This window comes from Eptatretus burgeri, chromosome 10 (assembly GCF_056783735.1).
Source record: "Eptatretus burgeri isolate ZD-2024b chromosome 10, Ebu_testis_v1, whole genome shotgun sequence".
NCBI lineage: Eukaryota > Metazoa > Chordata > Myxini > Myxiniformes > Myxinidae > Eptatretus > Eptatretus burgeri.
In genome coordinates, this window is record NC_140970.1 from 52,614,531 (window position 1) to 52,633,589 (window position 19,059).

The 19,059-nt window shown below is 43.1% G+C and overlaps 1 protein-coding gene across 9 annotated transcripts in view; it reads left to right on the top strand.

The window, feature by feature from the left end:
* Positions 1-19,059, top strand: part of PBRM1 (polybromo 1) — a 256,688-nt gene that overhangs the window by 130,774 nt on the left and 106,855 nt on the right. For all 9 annotated transcript variants that reach the window (XM_085898354.1, XM_085898359.1, XM_085898355.1 and 6 more), the window contains exons 15-17: positions 5,327-5,432; positions 7,783-8,524; positions 12,665-12,855. In XM_085898354.1, the coding sequence (XP_085754480.1) occupies positions 5,327-5,432; positions 7,783-8,524; positions 12,665-12,855 (1,039 nt within the window). The remainder of the gene's footprint in view (positions 1-5,326; positions 5,433-7,782; positions 8,525-12,664; positions 12,856-19,059) is intronic.

Genomic DNA, 19,059 nt, shown 5'->3' on the forward strand with positions numbered 1-19,059 from the left:
TGGGTGAAAAGACAAGAAAATTGGAACTGCTGCATCTTTCAGAGAAGCTTAAAAGGTACAGAACCAGGAATGGGAAGTGGGCACTACCTAGCTACATGTTCTTGTACCTACATGGCTTGAAGACAAATCAACGGACTCGTACCAGGACAGGAGACATCTGGTTAAGGTACAATTAGACCATGGTTAGATTTCACATTCCTACTCTGCATCTTTAACTTGAAACAAGGTTTTAAAACTCAACTCAAGGCTAAATAAGCTCTTTCATTTGAGCCAAAGTTCACGGACAATACCACCATGACCAATACCACCATGAAACACAGGATGCTCATATCTCTGTTTCACTCTCTGAGTCGTCACTCCAAGATAGTTCAGAACTTGAATCATCAGCGTCGTCAAACTCGGTGGCAAGATCTGGCTGGTCACTTTCAGGATCCACGGAACTTTCATCCTCCACTTCCTCTTCCTCAAAAAAATAATTTGGCACGGCAGGTCCCGAGAACCAGTCAGGAGCATAGTATCCATTCTTGTCTTTCCAACCGTAGTTCAGAGGATCCAAACCTTGTCCTGGATGTGCCGAGTCAGCATTGCCCCGCACGATGCTAATGAAATGCACCCGTCGAGTCTTATGGTTAAGAGTCTTCGCGCAAGGTTGAAGAAGTACGCAGTCAACCTTCTTGACATTGGCCATGGGGTTTTCCTGGAAATATAAGATAGACTATGAAAGATATGTTTTTATTAAAGTCGCCTCATTAAAGTCAGCTGTGACTATTTGTAGAAAGTGTTAACTGGTCAGCCTACTTTATCGATTTAAGGCCTTTTTTGTATCTAGTCAATCTATTGACAAAAAAGTTAAGAAACATGGCTCCAGTTATAGCTGATTCATTTTTCCAGTCATCTGACGTAGTTTTGCATATCTGGCCTCATTGACATCCTTCACGTCACCCTTCATGCCATACAAGGAGCAAACAAACTCTTCTGCTTTCCTCTGGTTTGGTTCCTCTTCAGAAGCCAAACTACTGAAGAACTGGATGAGTGTTCCTTCTGTGTCTTTCTCAAGAACTTCTAGTGGATTCACTTTACCCTTTCTGTAGAATACTGTGGTGAAGTCGCAACCGGTAAATGCGTGAAAACCTGGCATGGCTGCTGCTAGTCCCTTCTGCTTCGCCTCCAAGACAGTGGCAATGCTGCTGACATCAATATGTCGACGGCCATTCCCCGACCCACAGTCCATGATAATCCAATTGTATGATGTATGACTTGTCAGATGCCTTCCTAACATTCTAAGCAGAATCACCATAACATCGACATCGGATGCTCTGATCACAGCAATTCCAGTTGCATTGGAGACATGGAATGCAAGGAGGGTGTCGGCCTCCTCGTGACTGCCCTGGAGATGGGCTGGATGTTCAACGTTCATCTTGGAATCGAGTTCACTGAAGCTGAGACGAGCACAGTTACCTCCATGGGATACAATCAGCGTCTTCTTCCCGAGGATTTGCCCGTAGTAACTTTCTTGCCATTCTTTGAGAAGAAACGTTGCTAACTGATCCTTGAAGATCCCATTTTGTAACAACTTCTGGCAGCTCTGCTTGGGTGCTTGTTGGGGACCAGTAATGATGAATGGACGATCGTCGGCTCCACGTAATTTTCTCTCACTCTCTTTCAGGGACATGGGGCGATAAGTGTCAAACAATATGTGAACCTCGTTCCCACGGTTGGCACAAACATCGGCCAGGAGGTTCCTGGCCAGGTTTCCGTATGACGTGATGTTCCCAATGGCAGATAGGAAGGAGTGGATCAAGAGTCCACCGTCGATCAAGGTCACATCGATGGGCGGCAGTGGTCTTTCCGTGAACCTATCCTGTAGTGCCTCCAGCTTCCTCAGCAGCTTGCTCTTGTCTGTCTTGAGCCCTGATCCATCTGAGTGTGTGATAGACAGTGGGTACTCTGTAATTGGGAAAGTCATGACATGTCCAAGATTGAAGGTTGTCCTCTCCGAAATGATTACCAATAAGCGAATGAAAACATCTCGAAGACTCTCAGCTGCCGGTTTTCTCTTCGCAGAAGGACGCTTCTTCTTCGAGTTTTCGTGCGCGAAATTTGACACCTTTCTTCTTTGGGTGGGCTTCATGAATCTTTCCTCATCCGTTGCACACTCCTCTTGGAACTTCTCACAAAGTTTCCGACCGGCAACAAGGCTCCCTGTCAAATACTCTTGAGTTTCTTGAGCTGCTGCTTTGCCTGTAGCGATGTTCAAGAGGCAGGCAGACGATGCCGGTGATGAGAAGGGATCACATGATTCAGCGACGGCATTGAACACTTTCAGTGGGTCACCTTGGCTTTTTGACTTGCAAATGATACAGACCTGATGAGATGCTTCATGACTAACATGGTTGCCATCACTGCCCGGGGTAGGCCTGTCTGTTACCTAAAACAGAATGAAAACATAAGGCCTGAGCAGAGCAAACATTTCTGATGTGAAGGATGTACGTGTAGGCTACAATGTTTCAATGCCTTATAAGTCTATTACAACTATGCCTGGGTTAGTGGGATCGATTAATTCATACAAGTGAACCAACTTAGTGGCATGCATCTTGGGACATACCTGGAGTGGTACAACATCGAAATTATCATGATCCATTCTTGTCAGATCTGCACATGCCCTCTGAAAGAAATATAAAGTATAAAAAAATCAAGCATCTCGTACGTTCCAGTAAGAGATAACAGTGGATGACCTGAATCTCATAGCACGCAGGCATAGCGAGTCTTCGCGCCAGCCATGGGACTATAGTCCGTTTCTAGTTCTGACTCACAGGAGACAGCTTGCATTAGCAATGAAAATGGTCGATTCTGACGTTTGAAACGCATTCTGACAGGGTGATGAATTGATCAAGGTATAGGATTGGTCTGTTTCTACCCAACAGTTTGTACGGTGTCCACACCACACCTAACCACACCTCACCCCACCCTACCCCCCACACACACACCCAAAGTGTTCATGTGTGGATGTTAAAAGCGACTGAGATGAATGTACGGTGTCTACACCACACACCACCCCCCACACACACCAACCCCACACACCCACACCCACCCTACCCCACCCACACACACCCATAGTGTTCATGTGTGGATGCTAAAAGTGACTGACGTGAATGTACGGTGTCTCCACCACACACCACCCCCCACACACACACCCACCCCACACACACCCACCCCACCCTACCCCCCACACACACTCATAGTGTCCATGTGTGGATGTTAAAAGTGACTGACGTGAATGTACGGTGTCTACACCACACACCACCCCCCTCACACACCCACCCCTCACACACACCCACCCCACACACCCACACCCACCGAGTGTTCATGTGTGGATGTTAAAACGACTGACGTGAATGTACGGTGTCTACACTCCACACACCCATAGTGTTCATGTGTGGATGTTAAAAGTGACTGACGTGAATGTACGGTGTCTACACCAAACACCACCCCCCACACACACCCACCCCACACACCTACACCTACCCTACCCCACCCACAAACACCCATAGTGTTCATGTGTGGATGCTAAAAGTGACTGACGTGAATGTACGGTGTCTACACCACACACCACCCCCCACACACACCCACCCTACCCTACCCCCCCCCCCACACATACACACACACACTCATAGTGTTCATGTGTGGATGTTAAAAGTGACTGACGTGAATGTACGGTGTCTACACCACACACCATCCCCCACACACACCCACCCCACACACCCACACCCACCGAGTGTTCATGTGTGGATGCTAAAAGCGACTGACGTGAATGTACGGTGTCTACACCCCACCCTACCCCCCACACACACACCCATAGTGTTCATGTGTGGATGTTAAAAGTGACTGACTTGAATGTACGGTGTCTACACCACACACCACCCCCCACACACACCCACCCCACACACCCACACCCACCCTACCCCACCCACCGAGTGTTCATGTGTGGATGTTAAAAGCGACTGACGTGATTGTACGGTGTCCACACCCCCCAACACCAAACCCCCCCCCCCGGATGAAGAACAATGGATGAAGAAAAATACTCACTCAGATGACCTGTACTCATGCTACTGTTGCTGTCAGCTGCCCGTGTGTGAGTGACCCAAAAAGCGAAAGTCGTTTCGTGTCCCAGCTGCTCGACGTGGACGCTCCCGCTAGCCTCACACAGGTAGATAAGCGTATGCGTGCTACATGCATGCATATGCCTGGTACGTGACTCGAGGCTACTGGGGAGGAGAGGGGGGTTAGGGCATGAGCTAAGAGGTCGCGGCCGTCCGATGCGCCAAAACAAGAAAAAATTGCCAAATATTTTGGAATTTTGGGCGCCTCATTCATTATTGGGGAGAGGGATGGCTGGGCCATTCTATACCCGGTGAAATACTTTTTCATTTAAACCTTATGTTTGATCTAGCTCAAATTCTTTGAAAGGGCCAACTTCAGGGCTTATGTTGGCCCTGATGCAGCGGACAAAGTTTCTTGCATGGGTCATTCTACACTCTGGGTTATGTCCTAGTTCATTTAAACTAGGTTTTATCTGGTACCTCCAATGTTTGATCTCGCTAAAATTGTTCCAAAGGGCCAACTTAAGGGGCTTCTGGGCGACCCTTATGCAGCGGACAAAGTTTCTTGCATGGGCCATTCTACACTCTGGGGGATGTACTTGTTCATTTAAACCTGGTTTTAAGTGGTACCTCCAATGTTTGATCTAGCCCAAAATTTTAGACCCTTTTTGGGCTTCTGGCGACCCTTATGCAGCAAAGTTTCTTGCATGGGCCATTCTACACTCTGGGGGATGTACTTGTTCAATTAAACCTGGTTTTAACTGGTACCTCCAATGTTTGATCTAGCCCATTTTAAGGACCACTTTGAGGGTCCCCAGGTGCCACACGAAGCGGGTGGTGCCCGGCAGAAATCCATATCTGCATATGTCAGGTTACTCCCTAAAACCCCCTGTACTCAGATATTGGTACCTCGTTCGTATGATCAAAACCCTCTGGGCTGCTGGTCTATTTGACCAGATGTCCTCTGGTCTATTTTCAGGTCTTTTTACTTGTTTCTCTTTTTAATCTATTCCTATTGATCTATTCTTTGCCAGTTTTGTCTTTGCTCCTTGTTTACCTGTTCTGTGTAACTCCATTGCACTGACCTTGTCCTATGTCATAAATTTCCTTGATATCAGTATTTATGTATTTTTACTGAATTTGTCAATTCATGTTTTCATATTGTATCAGTAAGCTGTGGTGTTTTTAAAAGGTCTACATACCTTATGCTTGTTCACCTTTTCCAGGTGTATAATGATGCCCTCACACTGGAGTCGCTGCTTACAGAGAAGATCAAGGAGCTTGGGCCAGTTCCACCCGACGAAGATGAAGGCTCGCCAAAACTCAAACTTGGTACCATCTACACTCTATTTGTGGAACATGGGCTATTTTGCATTGTTGGTCTTTTGTGCAATCTTCCATCACATTTTGTAATGCTAGATATTGCTCATAATATGCAATATTATAAAGTATTATCAAGTCTTGAAATATTGCAATAGGCAAATATATTATCATTTTTGAGGGAATGGTAAACCCAAATGTGCTGCAAACATATTCCATGAAACACTGTCTCATATATCTCATTCTTCCTTTTTTGTTTTGCTCCTTCAATTGTGATCATTCTTCAAACCCTTCTGCAAGATATCTTGAATAGTGGTGGAAGTAACAACAAAAAACGAGTTTTACAAATAATCGGATAAACTGAGGCAAAAAATATAAAAGGATATATATGAATAGGATGAGTTGGCAATAAGTACTAAAACATGGATGTGCATCCATTCATCTCATAAACGAGCTTCCCTTTTCTCCTGGTGTTAATGTTCATTTCCTTTTGTTCTTAAAATAAACATGGGGATTTAATGTCAATAGAAATATTTACAAGGGTAATTAAATATGTAATAATAATAACATGAAGTAAATTAAAGTCTAAGTAGAGGTGCTTCAAGACACAGGCTTAATTACAGACGAGGGGAAAACGAACAAAAGAAAAGCAAATCCTTCCTTTATTCTGGCACTTAGCTTGGTCCAGAGATGGTCTTTATGGAACCTGGAATCGAGACGCTTCATCCTGCATGTGGAGACGCGTCCAAAATGGGGCCAAGCCGCTCTCTCGCAGCGGGAAGCATACGTCAGGGAATTTGTGAGGCGATATTCAACACCAGGGCTCAAAGACCGCCATGCGGCTTGTTGAGTCGATCGTCCTCACTGACACCGCGGTTTTGCAGAATGGTGCCGTCTTTTCGGTGATATACACGAGGTTTCGAGGTCGGTCTCTCACAACCCAACCAAGAGCCAGGCCAGCATCTTGTTCCACCACGCGAGCCAATTCGCCTCAGTACAAACATGAGAATCGCATCGTCTTCTTCATGCGTCGAAGGAAAGCCATTTCGTCGTGCCAAGAAGAGAGCAAAGCGAGATCCTCCATCCCAGCCACATTCCTCTCACAACTACAACTGCGTCCCTCACCAAAACCATGCGTTCGCTCCCGATCTCTCTTCGACGTCACACCGAATAACCATCCACCTCCGGGGCATAGCTTGCTCGCAAGAAACTCGGGAAGGCGGGGCCTCTGCCTGCTCGGCACGCCTTGTTGCTTCTTGTTATCGTTGTGGTTGTTATAAAAAAACCGTAACTCCTTCATGGTTGGCTTGTAAATGCAAAAAACGTAGGAATAGGTCACAGGGGGCAATCACATACTGGAGGAAATGATCTTTAATCTCCATCTAATTAACACCGCACCACACCACTGTTTGGTGACAATTAACACTTAAGTTCACAGTTTCCCTACTTAATTTATTTTCATCGAGATGTCTCCTACACGTCCACTTACCAAACAACTCCATTGAATCCTAACTTTCCGATGAAATTACTCCATCTACCCCCATAACTGTAACAATATATTACAACCTGTTTTCCTGCTCTGCTTCTATTCAATTGTTGTGCTTGTCATATGATGTCGAGAATGCTCTTGCGATGGGGTGGAATGCAATGGAGGCTTGATTCTGTTGCCTATTGTTACCTCCACCAAAAAAGATGGATGGAGGTTATGTTTTCACCTCTGTCTGCTTGTTTGCTGTGAGCATGATATCTGAAAAAAGTTATTAACGGATTTGGATGAAACTTGGTGGGCAGGTTGAGTGTGTGACAAGGACAAATCAATTTGATTTTGGTGAAAATCCGGATCCGGTTACAAAAGTTTTTAATTTTTAAAAAATTGATTCTACACCATTGAGAGATGGGGCCCAAAAACGATACATAGCATGATATTTCAAAAAGTTGTGGACAACTTATGACAAAACATGGTGGTTAAGTTGGTTTGGTGACAATAACAAGCTGATTCAATTTTGGCCCATCAGTGGGATATATTTTTTGTATCCCACTGATAGGCAGGATCCAGCCCCAGATCCTGGCTATCAGTGGAATGCAAAACTTAAACTGTTCTGCCTGGCAGATGGGTGCTCTCTACCGATTGCCGTTCTAGTTACATCTGCATTTCTTTGTACAGTATTTACTTTGTTGGCTGAAAACCGAACATTGCTGACATGTTTTTTGTGGATAGTTATAAAAATAATGATCAGGATCATTTATACTTCGCTTTAGTTTTTTGTTTTTCTGATGCTTCCAAATATCTGTATTTTTCGGAATATATGAAATGCTTTTGCGTGAATTGTACTTTGTTTTTTTTTCTTCTCTGGTACGATAGGCCGTAAAGGTGGTCTCTCCCCAAAGAAAAGCCGGAGTCTGACACCGTTGCAGCAGAAGTTGAGTGACTTGTATGAATCTGTTCGTGGATATACAGATCGACGTGGCCGAAAGCTGAGCACCATATTTCTGCGCCTCCCATCACGATCTGAGCTGCCCGATTACTATCTCACAATCAAGCGACCTATGGACCTTGAGAAGGTGCGTGCTCACATGGCTGCCGGAAAGTATCAAGACCCAGATGCACTAGTGGAAGATCTTGTGCTCATGTTCCATAATGCCTGCACCTACAATGATCCAGACTCGCTTATTTATCGTGACGCTCTTGTGCTGCATCGGGAGTTACTGCAGGCACGTGCTGCATGTGGGGACACTGGCCACGCGGTTCCTAATGTCCGTCTCCTCATACATGAGCTCATTCGAAACCTTTTTGTCTCAGTTCTTGGGCATCAAGATGTTGATGGGCGCTGTTACAGTGACTCACTGGCTGAGCCCGCACCCTCTGGACCACCAGAGGTACACGACAATACACAAACCCTTGCTTCCTTAGCCGTTGGGTCTTCCACAGAACGACAGACTTGTCAAACAACAGATGTTTCCTCCTCAGACGTAGAGGATGAGGACCAAGCTGTGCTTACACTAGAAACTGTACGGCATAATGTAGAACGTGGGCGGTACAGACGTTTGGATACCTTCCAGGAGCACATGTTTGAAGTTTTTGAACGCACACGGCAAAACAACCGGTGAGTGCAAAATTATTAGTGCATCGGCACGTTATTCTTTGTCCATGTATTGATGAATCATTTTTTGTTTGTGCTTATAGTGTTTGAATAATAGAGGTTTTTAAATAGTTTTGTTATGTTGGTTCGCGGGTGCCAGCAGTGACCACTATTTTCGTTGTGTCTGTGTGTCTGTGTGTCTGTCTGTCTGTTTGTGACTCTCCAGAGCATAGCTAGAGCACGTTTGATGTGGTATTGATGAAACTTTGACACAAGCTAGATATCATGGTCTAGTTGTGTCTTTTTGTATGAGGGGTGTCCCCACGCCCACTTGAACTTTTTATTTATTATTATTTTTTTTTCTCCATTTTTTTTTTCTCGCAATTTCATTTCCGAGAAGCTGTGCGTAATGTCCATAAGTACAACATATAAAAACCCGATTTGATTTGGTCAATTAAGACTGAAGAGATAGGTTTTTACGGAAGGGCTTCCTCAAAAGCTTCCACTAACTCAATTGTACCGATCGTGGCATTGTTCAATAATGCCTGTGAACCATCGTTGCCTCCCGGCTAGTTTTTATCCCCCGCCGCGTGGCGGAAGGGGGATATTGTTGTCACCCAGGTCGTCCGGCTGTCCGTCCGTCCGTCCGTCCGTCCGTCCGGGCGTCAACATTTATAGCTGTGAGTGCGATAACTCATAAACTGTTCACCATATCGATTTGAAATTTTGGTCACACATGTACCACCTGAAAAGGAAGAACCCTATTGATTTTGGGCGTGGCCGGATCCAAGATGGCCGACTGGGGCGGCCATCTTGAAAAAAAATGTTTTTTGTAATAAATGGAAAAACGCTTATCTGATTTCAATTATTTTTGGTTACTACGTTCCTCACCCCTGGGGAACTTTTTCGAGATGATGACCAAATGGTGTCTTGTTTCCAATTCACCTCCCTCATTTTCTGGAATATGTATGACCTTTTTCATTCAATGGCAGGGGATTCCCCATCTCTAATGGTATATTTTATATTTTCCTTGCAGCTTGGACTGTTTCAGGGTGATTTCATGATATCTAATAGACATACCCAAGAGTGCAGAGCTTGTATTGGCTTATTTTGTTGAAGATGATGATGTGTTGTTCAGGGATGCAGAACCAATGAAGAGGAGATATTCACCTCCTGGAGGAGTTTATGTACATATTATTTCAAAGAATCTAACTTCAATGTAAATTGGAGGGGTGGTGGAGGTTGAGGTAAAATTAAGAAAAGAAAGAAGAGGCTAATGATAGGAGAGAAGAGAAAAGTCGGTGACTGTTGGTGTAGAGGAGAAATGATGTTGAAAGGAACTATGATAAAGAAAAGGGGAGGGAATGGCTATGCATTCGGCTCCGGTTGGGGTGGGGTTGGCAGGTGTGGGTCAGAGTGTTGGTCAAAAATGCTTTCATTCTTGCATCATCTTTTGGGTCCGTGTATGAGTTCGCTAAAACGTTAGCTTTCACCTTCTTTATTGAACCTCATCAAAGCTAAGATTTCCACACTTCTGTCATACCTTTCTGCTATCGTTTCATCCCTGTGTTGTTGAGAGTGTTTTGAACCCGTTCCTGTGTATTGTCCTAACTTTTTGGTGTGTATTGTCAAACTTGAGTTTGTGTGTCTTGGCATAATTCCCAAGGCCTCAGTTTGAAAGCGTGCCTCTTCACTCAAAGCCTACACGTTCCTCATTCGGTTTCTTTTATTCTGGTGTTGTCCTTTCATACTTCTCGACTTTCTATTTTATTTCCCCCTCTTCTTAAAAAACAACCATCAATAACTTTATTTAACATGAAAATACCCCCCACAAACCACTGTGTGTGTCATTTCTTTCCTTCACTCATTCTTCATATCTTGTGGCAATCTTTTCTCTGTGCTCTCAATAACATTTCATTTCATCCCCTTCACGATGTCTGTCTTCGTTTATCAGAATTAATGATCATGAGAGGTCCAGTCTGCAGAGAATGCCAGCAAATGACCATTAACTTTTCTCAGTCTGTTTCCCACTTGCATATAAGAAATAAGAAGAAAATTCGTAACTTTCAAAAAGACCAGATATAATTACAACCTGGTTACTGATATTCTGGCAAATAGTAATTCTCCAACCATGAAGATAGAGTTCCCAATATGGCACCATCCCAAAACAGCAAGTGTCCCACCCACAGCCAATTTGTTCCCCTCCAACAGTAATGGAGCTCAAAATCAAGGATCTCAAGATTGGATGAGAAAAAAAAGAAAAAAAAAATGATCAAATTTGTCAATCTGCAGAGTCTTTGTTATTCTATCGGATCTTTGTGAATCTGCATGCCCTTCGTATGCCTGGTGTTGGCTTCATGGTTAGGGTGGTGGGCTTGGGATCCTATGATCCTGAGTTCAAATCCCATCCGGCTGTTGAATTAATACCAGGTGGGGTTACTCTGCCTGTCATCCTTCTGAGGTCGGCAAAATGTGTGCCAGCATGCTGGTATACTGTGTCGGAGCAGCGACCCATCCAGGATTGTGTCCAATAGTCAAGGAGTCTGCTTCGGCAGCACTAATGCTCTGCACAGAGTATGGTCTCAATAGATGGATGGATGGATGCCCTTCGTCGCTGGGCAAGGCCTTTGTGAATCTGCAGGGTCTTCATCAATGTGACTGACATCTGTAGACACACAGATAGACAAAAGAGAACCAATTGCTTAACCCTGCATTTTACTTCATGCGTACGTGTGGTAATAACAAAGTTGGCTAGGTAAGGTTACAAGGTTGGTTTTTTTTTGGTTTGTTTTTTATGCCTCCGCACCAAGGGTGCCGGAGGTATTATGTTTCCGGGTTGTCTGTCCGTCCGTTCGTCCATCCGGATTTTCGTTTACGCGATAACTCAAAAAGCAAATTGTAGAATTTCATCACACTCGGTAAAAAGGTAAAAGTAAGACAGGGCAATTAAGTGATTACATTTTGGGCCAGATGTGATAAAGGTCAAGGGTCAAAGGTCAAGGTCAAACTCTGAAATTTTACTGTTTACGCCCTAACTCAAATATTGCACAGAATGTCATCAAACATGGTACAAAGGTAAAGTTAGACACGGCAATTAACTGATTAGATTTTGGGCCAGATATGATAAAGGTCAAGGGTCAAATATGTCAATACTCAAGTGTTTGTGCGGGAGAGTGGAGGCATGCCCGTCGACTGCACGCAGTCGAATTACTCTAGTTTTTTTTTAATTCATGAATTTATTTTTGGTTTTATTCATGTTTAATACTTGTAGTTTTTTTGTTTTTTCATGTTCAATATCTGTAGTTTTTTTGTTTCCACAATTTTGCTCGATAATCTACCAATTCTCACCATTCAGAAGGGTGATATGACCAAACGTTTTACCACCGGTGATAAAAATATTAAAGTCTTGGCAGATAATCAAATATATGATAAACACAAGATTTCTGACTATTTTCTGGCTTGATGTCGTGTGGAAGAAAGAAAACAATGTAATCATTACCTGGTATAGGTAACTGACCAAAGTTTTTGTGAAAAAGGCATAAAATGAGGGAGCTTGGTTTTTGTTGCTCTCTCAAGAGAAAGCCTTTTAAATTTCTGTTCTATTAAATCCTATTTTTTTAGATTCTATAATAAACAGAACCGCTGTATATCCTGATGCCCTGGTTTATGTAATGTATCTCAATTATGATCAAAAATGTACAGAAATTAGGTGTTGGAGGCGATATGGTGCAATGTGGGAAAGCGAGTCCATCAACCGATCAGCTGATTGTAATGGCACCAGTGTTTCACAATCATCCTCCCAGAGGGCAGCACATAGGGATGTCTGGTGGTCAGTTTTATAATTGTCGCGAAATATTGTATTTAACAGAGAAGAAACAATTTTTGGCACACGAAGATAACTCGCTTACAGGATCATTATAGCACTACATATGAACCAACAGTCGTGAAATATCTGGATTTGAGATTAATTTTGGCGAACCCTCCACCTACCCCCAGGACAACCTCTCACGCACCCCGAGAGGTATGTGTACCCCACTTTGAGAACCCCAGATGTGAAAGTACATGTTAATTATTTGTTTTCCTCTATGTGGTTTTGTAAAAGCTCTTCCATGAGACAAGGATCACTAAAAAATTTTAAAATATATATTCTTTGTTTTCTGGCAGCACTGACTCTGAGATTTATGAAGATGCAGTTGAGCTTCAACAGTTCTTCATCAAAATCCGAGATGAACTGTGCAAGAATGGCGAGATGTTGCTCTCACCAGCGCTTTCCTACACAGCCAAACATCTCGCACATGATTTAGACGTTGAGAGACGAGCGAAGCAACCAAGAGAGCATGAAGATGAACACACAGGTAGTCTTGGTGGTCCCATACACCTTCCACTTCTTAATGATTGTCTTGACTGTGCTCCAAGGGATATTCAAGGCCTTTGAAATATTTTTCGACCCATCACCTGATCTACGCCTTTCCACAACTTCATCCCAGAGGTCTTTTGAAAGCTCCTTGGAGCTCATAGTTGTATATCACTGCATGTATATCACAGATAAACATGTGCCTCGAAAATGTACAAAAACTAATTTTGAGGGGGGAGGTTTAATTTTGTAATGTTATTCCGTGTGTTTTTTTCACTGGTACATTGGAATTTTAAGGTTTATTTTTTATAACGTACTTTTTCTGAATCATCTGTGTCTGGATTGAGGAATCGCAGACTGAGTTTTAAGTGCAGGTGTCAGGAATTTTAGTTGTAACAGTGGAGATTAATGTCAAATGTAACAGCCAAAGCAATTTTATGGCTTGTTGCATGACGTCATTACCACAAACAGTGATTCCTCATCAAAAATTTTTTTATCTTTCTTTTTTTCATTACAGTCAACAAATAGTGCTGTAAGCTGTGATGTCAGTGCACGAGGTATTTACCCAAGGATGTTTTGCATTTCGATCATTGAAAGGATTGCATTTTTGCCAGCTCCAAATATTCTGATAAATAAAAACAGAAGTGAAAGTAAGGCAGGCTTGTCCATGTCCATAAGCTTCTTTTTTTTAACCCATGCAGAAAAACAAAAACTGCAATGCAAAATGATCAGGCAATTTGATTTTGAACCCCCTCTCTGTACGGAGGAAGCCCCACCCTGAATGGACAGACATCAGGACAGACAGACAGAATGGTGGAGAATATACTGTGTGTGTGTGTGTGTGTGTGTGTGTGTGTGTGTGTGTGTGTGTGTGTGTGTGTGTGTGTGTGTGTGTGTGTGTGCGTGTGTGTGTGTGTATGTATATATGTATATATATGTATATATGTATATATATATATATATATATATATATATATATATATATATATATATATATATATATATATATATATATATACACACACACACACACACACATATACATACAGTATATGTATAATACACACAACGTTCAAATTAAATAACGACAAAACAGTGTTTAATTCACAATCTTGCGAGATTCCATGATCTCATGATGTATGATGGAAGGACAGACAAGCTGACAAGTGTATTCATATATTAGCAGGGACCCATGGAAATTCCATTGATGTAATATATGACTTCAAGACCTTAACTCTTCCCCATCCCCTCCTCCTCCCTCCTCTCCCCATGCTCCTCCACCCCACTCTCTCCCCTCTCACTCTCTCCCCCCTCCCTTCTCCTCTCCCTACCCCCTTCCCCCTGCCAGGAAGCGCTTTCAAAGGGGTTCTATGTAGTATTTCAAAAGCTTTTAAAGGAGCTATGACATAACTCCCACCTCTCTCCTCTTCCCCCTCTCCTCTTCCCCTCTCTACTCTCCCCTCTCTCTACTCTCCCCTCTCTCTTCTCTTCCCCCTCTCCCTCCTCTCCCCTGCCCCCCACTTTCCTTTATCCTCTGTCTCTCTCCTCCCCCAATCACTCCCCCTCTTCCACCTCACTATCTCCTCCTCTCGCTCTCCCCACCTTCCCTCCTCCCCCTCCCATACTCCCTTCTCCGACCCCCTCTTCTTTCCCGTATCCTCTCCCCTCACCTTCCTCCTTCCCACCCCCCCCCCCCACTGCCAAGAAGAGCTATCAAAGAGACCCTATATTGCATTTCTAAAGTCGTCAAATTAGCTTTCAAAGTAGCTATGATGTAACCTCCCCTATCTCTTCTCCCCCCTTTCCTTTCCTTCTCGACTCTCCCCCCCCCACCTCTCTCAACCCCCCTCTCCCTCCTCCTCTTCCACCCTCTTTCCTCCTTTGTCTGTAGCCAGGAAGAGCTTTCAAAGGGGTTCTATATAGTATGCATGCATCACATTGCTTGAGGTCCCTCGTAGTGTTCCACATTAAATCAAAATAAATCCAGGGAAAAGAAAGACAGCGAAAACCCAAGGGGACAGGTCTGCTCCCCTCATCCCATGGCCGGGAAGACCTTTCATAGGGGTCCTATATAGTATGCAAGTATTACACAAACAGCAGCTGGGACCCGTTCATTTTTCCCCAGATCTCTTCCAATTTCATTCAGAACACCTCAAGGGACCTCTAAAAATGCAAACACATCAAATGGACCTTAAGAATAAGCAATCCCCCGGGGGACAGGTCCGAAAGCCACACATATATTTAGTTATTTAATTTTTTTTTTTTTGCTGAAAAACGTCTAATTTTGTCTGATCTTTTCGGGATTTGTTTTCGTTGAGTCTTAAATGATGTCAGCGACAGTCAAAAATAATATGACAAAAATAATATCAGATGAATAAATTGTGGGATAGTCTGAAATAATTTAGCTTTGTGAGGCCTCAAAGTATGGGAATTTTTAAACAATAATAGAATCAAAACCCCCACGAGCATGCCATTTGCCTTATTCTTAGGAAACGCTTGTTTCTTCGAATAGCCACACGTACACCCACTCACGTGACCGCAGCACTGACGCAAGCAACTTGCAACGGCTTCTGTACAGCAGACGCCTGTAGGGCCCGAGAACCAACACGGAGCAAACAAAATGGCTGTGAAGCCCTGCCCAGATGGACAAACAGAGGGACAAACAAACAGACAGACTGTCGGAGAATATACAGTGCCGATAGAAAGTGTGCACCCCTTTAAAAAATTTCACCTTTTGCTGCCTTGTAGCCTGGAATTAAATTGCATTAATTATTATCAGACTTTTTCCACCTTAGTTTACACATCGAAACCCACAACTTCCAGGTGAAAAACAAATTCTACAAATTTCAGAGAATTAATAAAAATACAAAAGTAGAATATCTTGGTTGGATAAGTGTTCACCCCCCTGATTGCTGTTTCTGGCATGCCCACCAGAAACAGCAACCAAGTTCATACTTGGTGGAAGCACCTTTGACAGCAATTACAGCTGTGAGTCTGTTGGGACAGGTCTCTACCAACTTTGCACACCTTGATTGGGCAATATTTTCCCATTCTTCTGTAAAAAAAACTGTTCAAGCGCATTCCAGTTGCATGAAGGGTGTTGATGGACAGCAATCTTCAAGTCATCCTAATGATTTTCAATTTGATTTCGGTCAGGGTTCTGAGTGGACCACTCAAGGACATTTATCTTTTTGTTCCTTAGCCACTCCAGTGGCTGTGTGCTTCGGGTCATTGTCATGCTGAAAGGTGAACTTTCGTCCCAATTTCAGCTTTCTTGCAGAGGGCAGCAGGTTTTCCTCTGCGATTTTTCTGTATTTTGCTCCATCCATTTTCCCTTCTATCCTGACAAGTGCCCCAGTCCCTGCTGATGAAAAACATCCCCATACATGATGCTGCCACTGCTATGCTTCACAGTAGGGGTGGTGTTCTTTGGGTGATGTGCTGTGTTGGGTTTGCGCCAAACGGTATGTTCTGCATTTAGGCCAAAAAATTCCATTTTGGTTTCATCAGACCATGAAACTTTTTGCCACATGGCTTCAGAATCTCCGGAGTGGTTTTTTACCTACCTCAAATGGGAGTCAAGGTGGGCTTTTTTGAGAAATGGCTTCTTTCTTGCCACCCTACCGTACGGGCCAGACTTGTGGAGTGCTTGGGATATTGTTGTCACATGCACACAGTGACCAGTCTTCACCATAAAAGCATGTAGTTCTTTCAAAGTTGCCATTGGCCTCTTGGTGGCCTCTCTGATCAGTCTCCTTGCTTGGTCATCCAGTTTGGAGGGACGGCCTGATGTAGGCAGGGTCTTGGTGGTACCATACGCCTTCCACTTCTTAATGATTGTCTTGACTGTGCTCCAAGGGATATTCAAGGCCTTTGAAATATTTTTCGACCCATCACCTGATCTGTGCCTTTCCACAACTTCATCCCAGAGGTCTTTTGAAAGCTGCTTGGAGCTCATCGTTGAGTCTTTACTGTGAATTACACTACCCAGCAGAGGAAACCTACAGGAACAGCTGATTTTCATCTAAAATAATTAGTCACTACAATTTAACACAGGTGGAGGCCAATTAACTTAATGTGTAATTTTGAAGGTGGTTGGGTACACCTGAACTAATTTACAATTGCTATTATAAGGTGGGGTGGACACTTATCCAACCAATATATTCTAGTTTTGTATTTTTAATTAATTTTCTTAAATTTGGAGAATTTGTTTTTCACTTGGAAGTTGTGGGTTATGATGTGTAAATAAAGGTGGAAAAAGTCTGATTTAATTCCAGGCTATAAGGAAACAAAAGGTGAAAATTTTGAAAGGGGGTGTTGACTCTCTATCGGCACTGTACTCGTGGGGCACCAATGGGAAACCCACGGGTATGTATATATGTATGTATATGTATATGTATGTATATGTATATGTATATATATATATATATATGTATATATGTATATATATATATATATATATATATATATATATATATATATATATATATATATATATATATATATATATATATATATCTTCTTCTTCTTCTTTCGGCTGCTCCCGTTAGGGGTCGCCACAGCGGATCATCCGTATGATCCGCATCGTGATTTGGCACATGTTTTACGCCGGATGCCCTTCCTGATGCAACCCTGGTCAACTCTTACGACACAGGGATATGGTACACCTATTTTAACCGGGGTATCCACCGGCCCAGTACACTGGTACTCACTTCGCCGACCTCGGAAGGATGACAGGCTGAGTAAACCCCCTGGTGTATTAATTCAATGACCCAACGGGGCTTGAACTCAGGACCTTTTGGATCCCAAGCCGCTGCCCTAACCACTGTGCCAACACCAGGATATATATATATATATATATATATATATATATATATATATATATATATATATATATATATATATATATATATATATATATATATATATATATATATATATATATATATATATATATATATATATATATATATACATATATATATATATATATATATATATATATATATATACATATATATACATATACATATATATACATACATACATACATACATACATACACACACACACACACACACACACACACACACACACACACACACACACACACACACAAGCGATACCCGTGCACATGCACGGGATAGCAGTACAACATAGCTGGTAGCAGACGATAGACCGTACACGGGGACTGACAAAAATACGCATTGTGCAAAATGCAAGTGGTACTATGGAACGCCAAGACTTCCCAAACATTGTCGGCATGTCCGCTAAGTGCCACAGCAATTTCATAGGGATCGTATGACAGCAAGCCGAGTTTTTAGTGTGCAAGCTTGGTAATATATATGTATATATATATATATATATATATATATATATATATATATATATATATATATATATATATATATATGTATATATATAGTATGACATTTGGACCAGCCCTCTTCATATCTGATGCTTCATTCACGAGAGGGGGGGGGGGGGAGGAGGAGAGGGAGGGGGAAGGGGAGGGAGGGGAGGAGATTGGGAGGGGGGGTTCTGGCAGATTACGTTCAGCTTAATGGGACACACATTGATGGGGAAGGACGGGGTGTGGGGGTAGGAGAGGAGGGTGGGGGAAAGAGGAGGGAAGAAGGAGATGGGGGAGAGGGAGGTAGGAGAGGTGGAAGGGGGAGGGAGAGGTGGAGAGAAGGGGAGTGGGAGAGGGTGTAGAGTAACTTATTTTGCCTTGACTTGAGAGGGGGACGAACCTGCCTTAATTGACTTGCATCGAATACACTTCACTTCACAAATTTGAAATTCCTAAAAACCAAACGTTATTAATAAATATTTGATTCTACCGTTAGTCCACATTTTCAATTTATTATGCAGAAAGTTTTTCGAAGATTGTTTCATCATACAGTTGGAAAAGAGTAATCACTCACTTGAAATAAACTCTTTATTTATACAGTACCCTGGGAACATGAAAAAATATAATTAGACTACAGTTCGAACCCGAACTTCAGTTTTCCCTCACAGACAACCCTACCCTCACACTTAGCTACTCCCCATCCCTCCTCACTACTCCCCCTACCCTTGCTCTTCTACTTTCCCTCCCTCCTCTCCTCCCTGTCCCCTCACTGCTCCCCTCCTCGCTCTTCCTCCACACCGTGTCTGACCAGATAGATTCAAAATGGCGTCACAACTAATTCCAGAGCAGGGA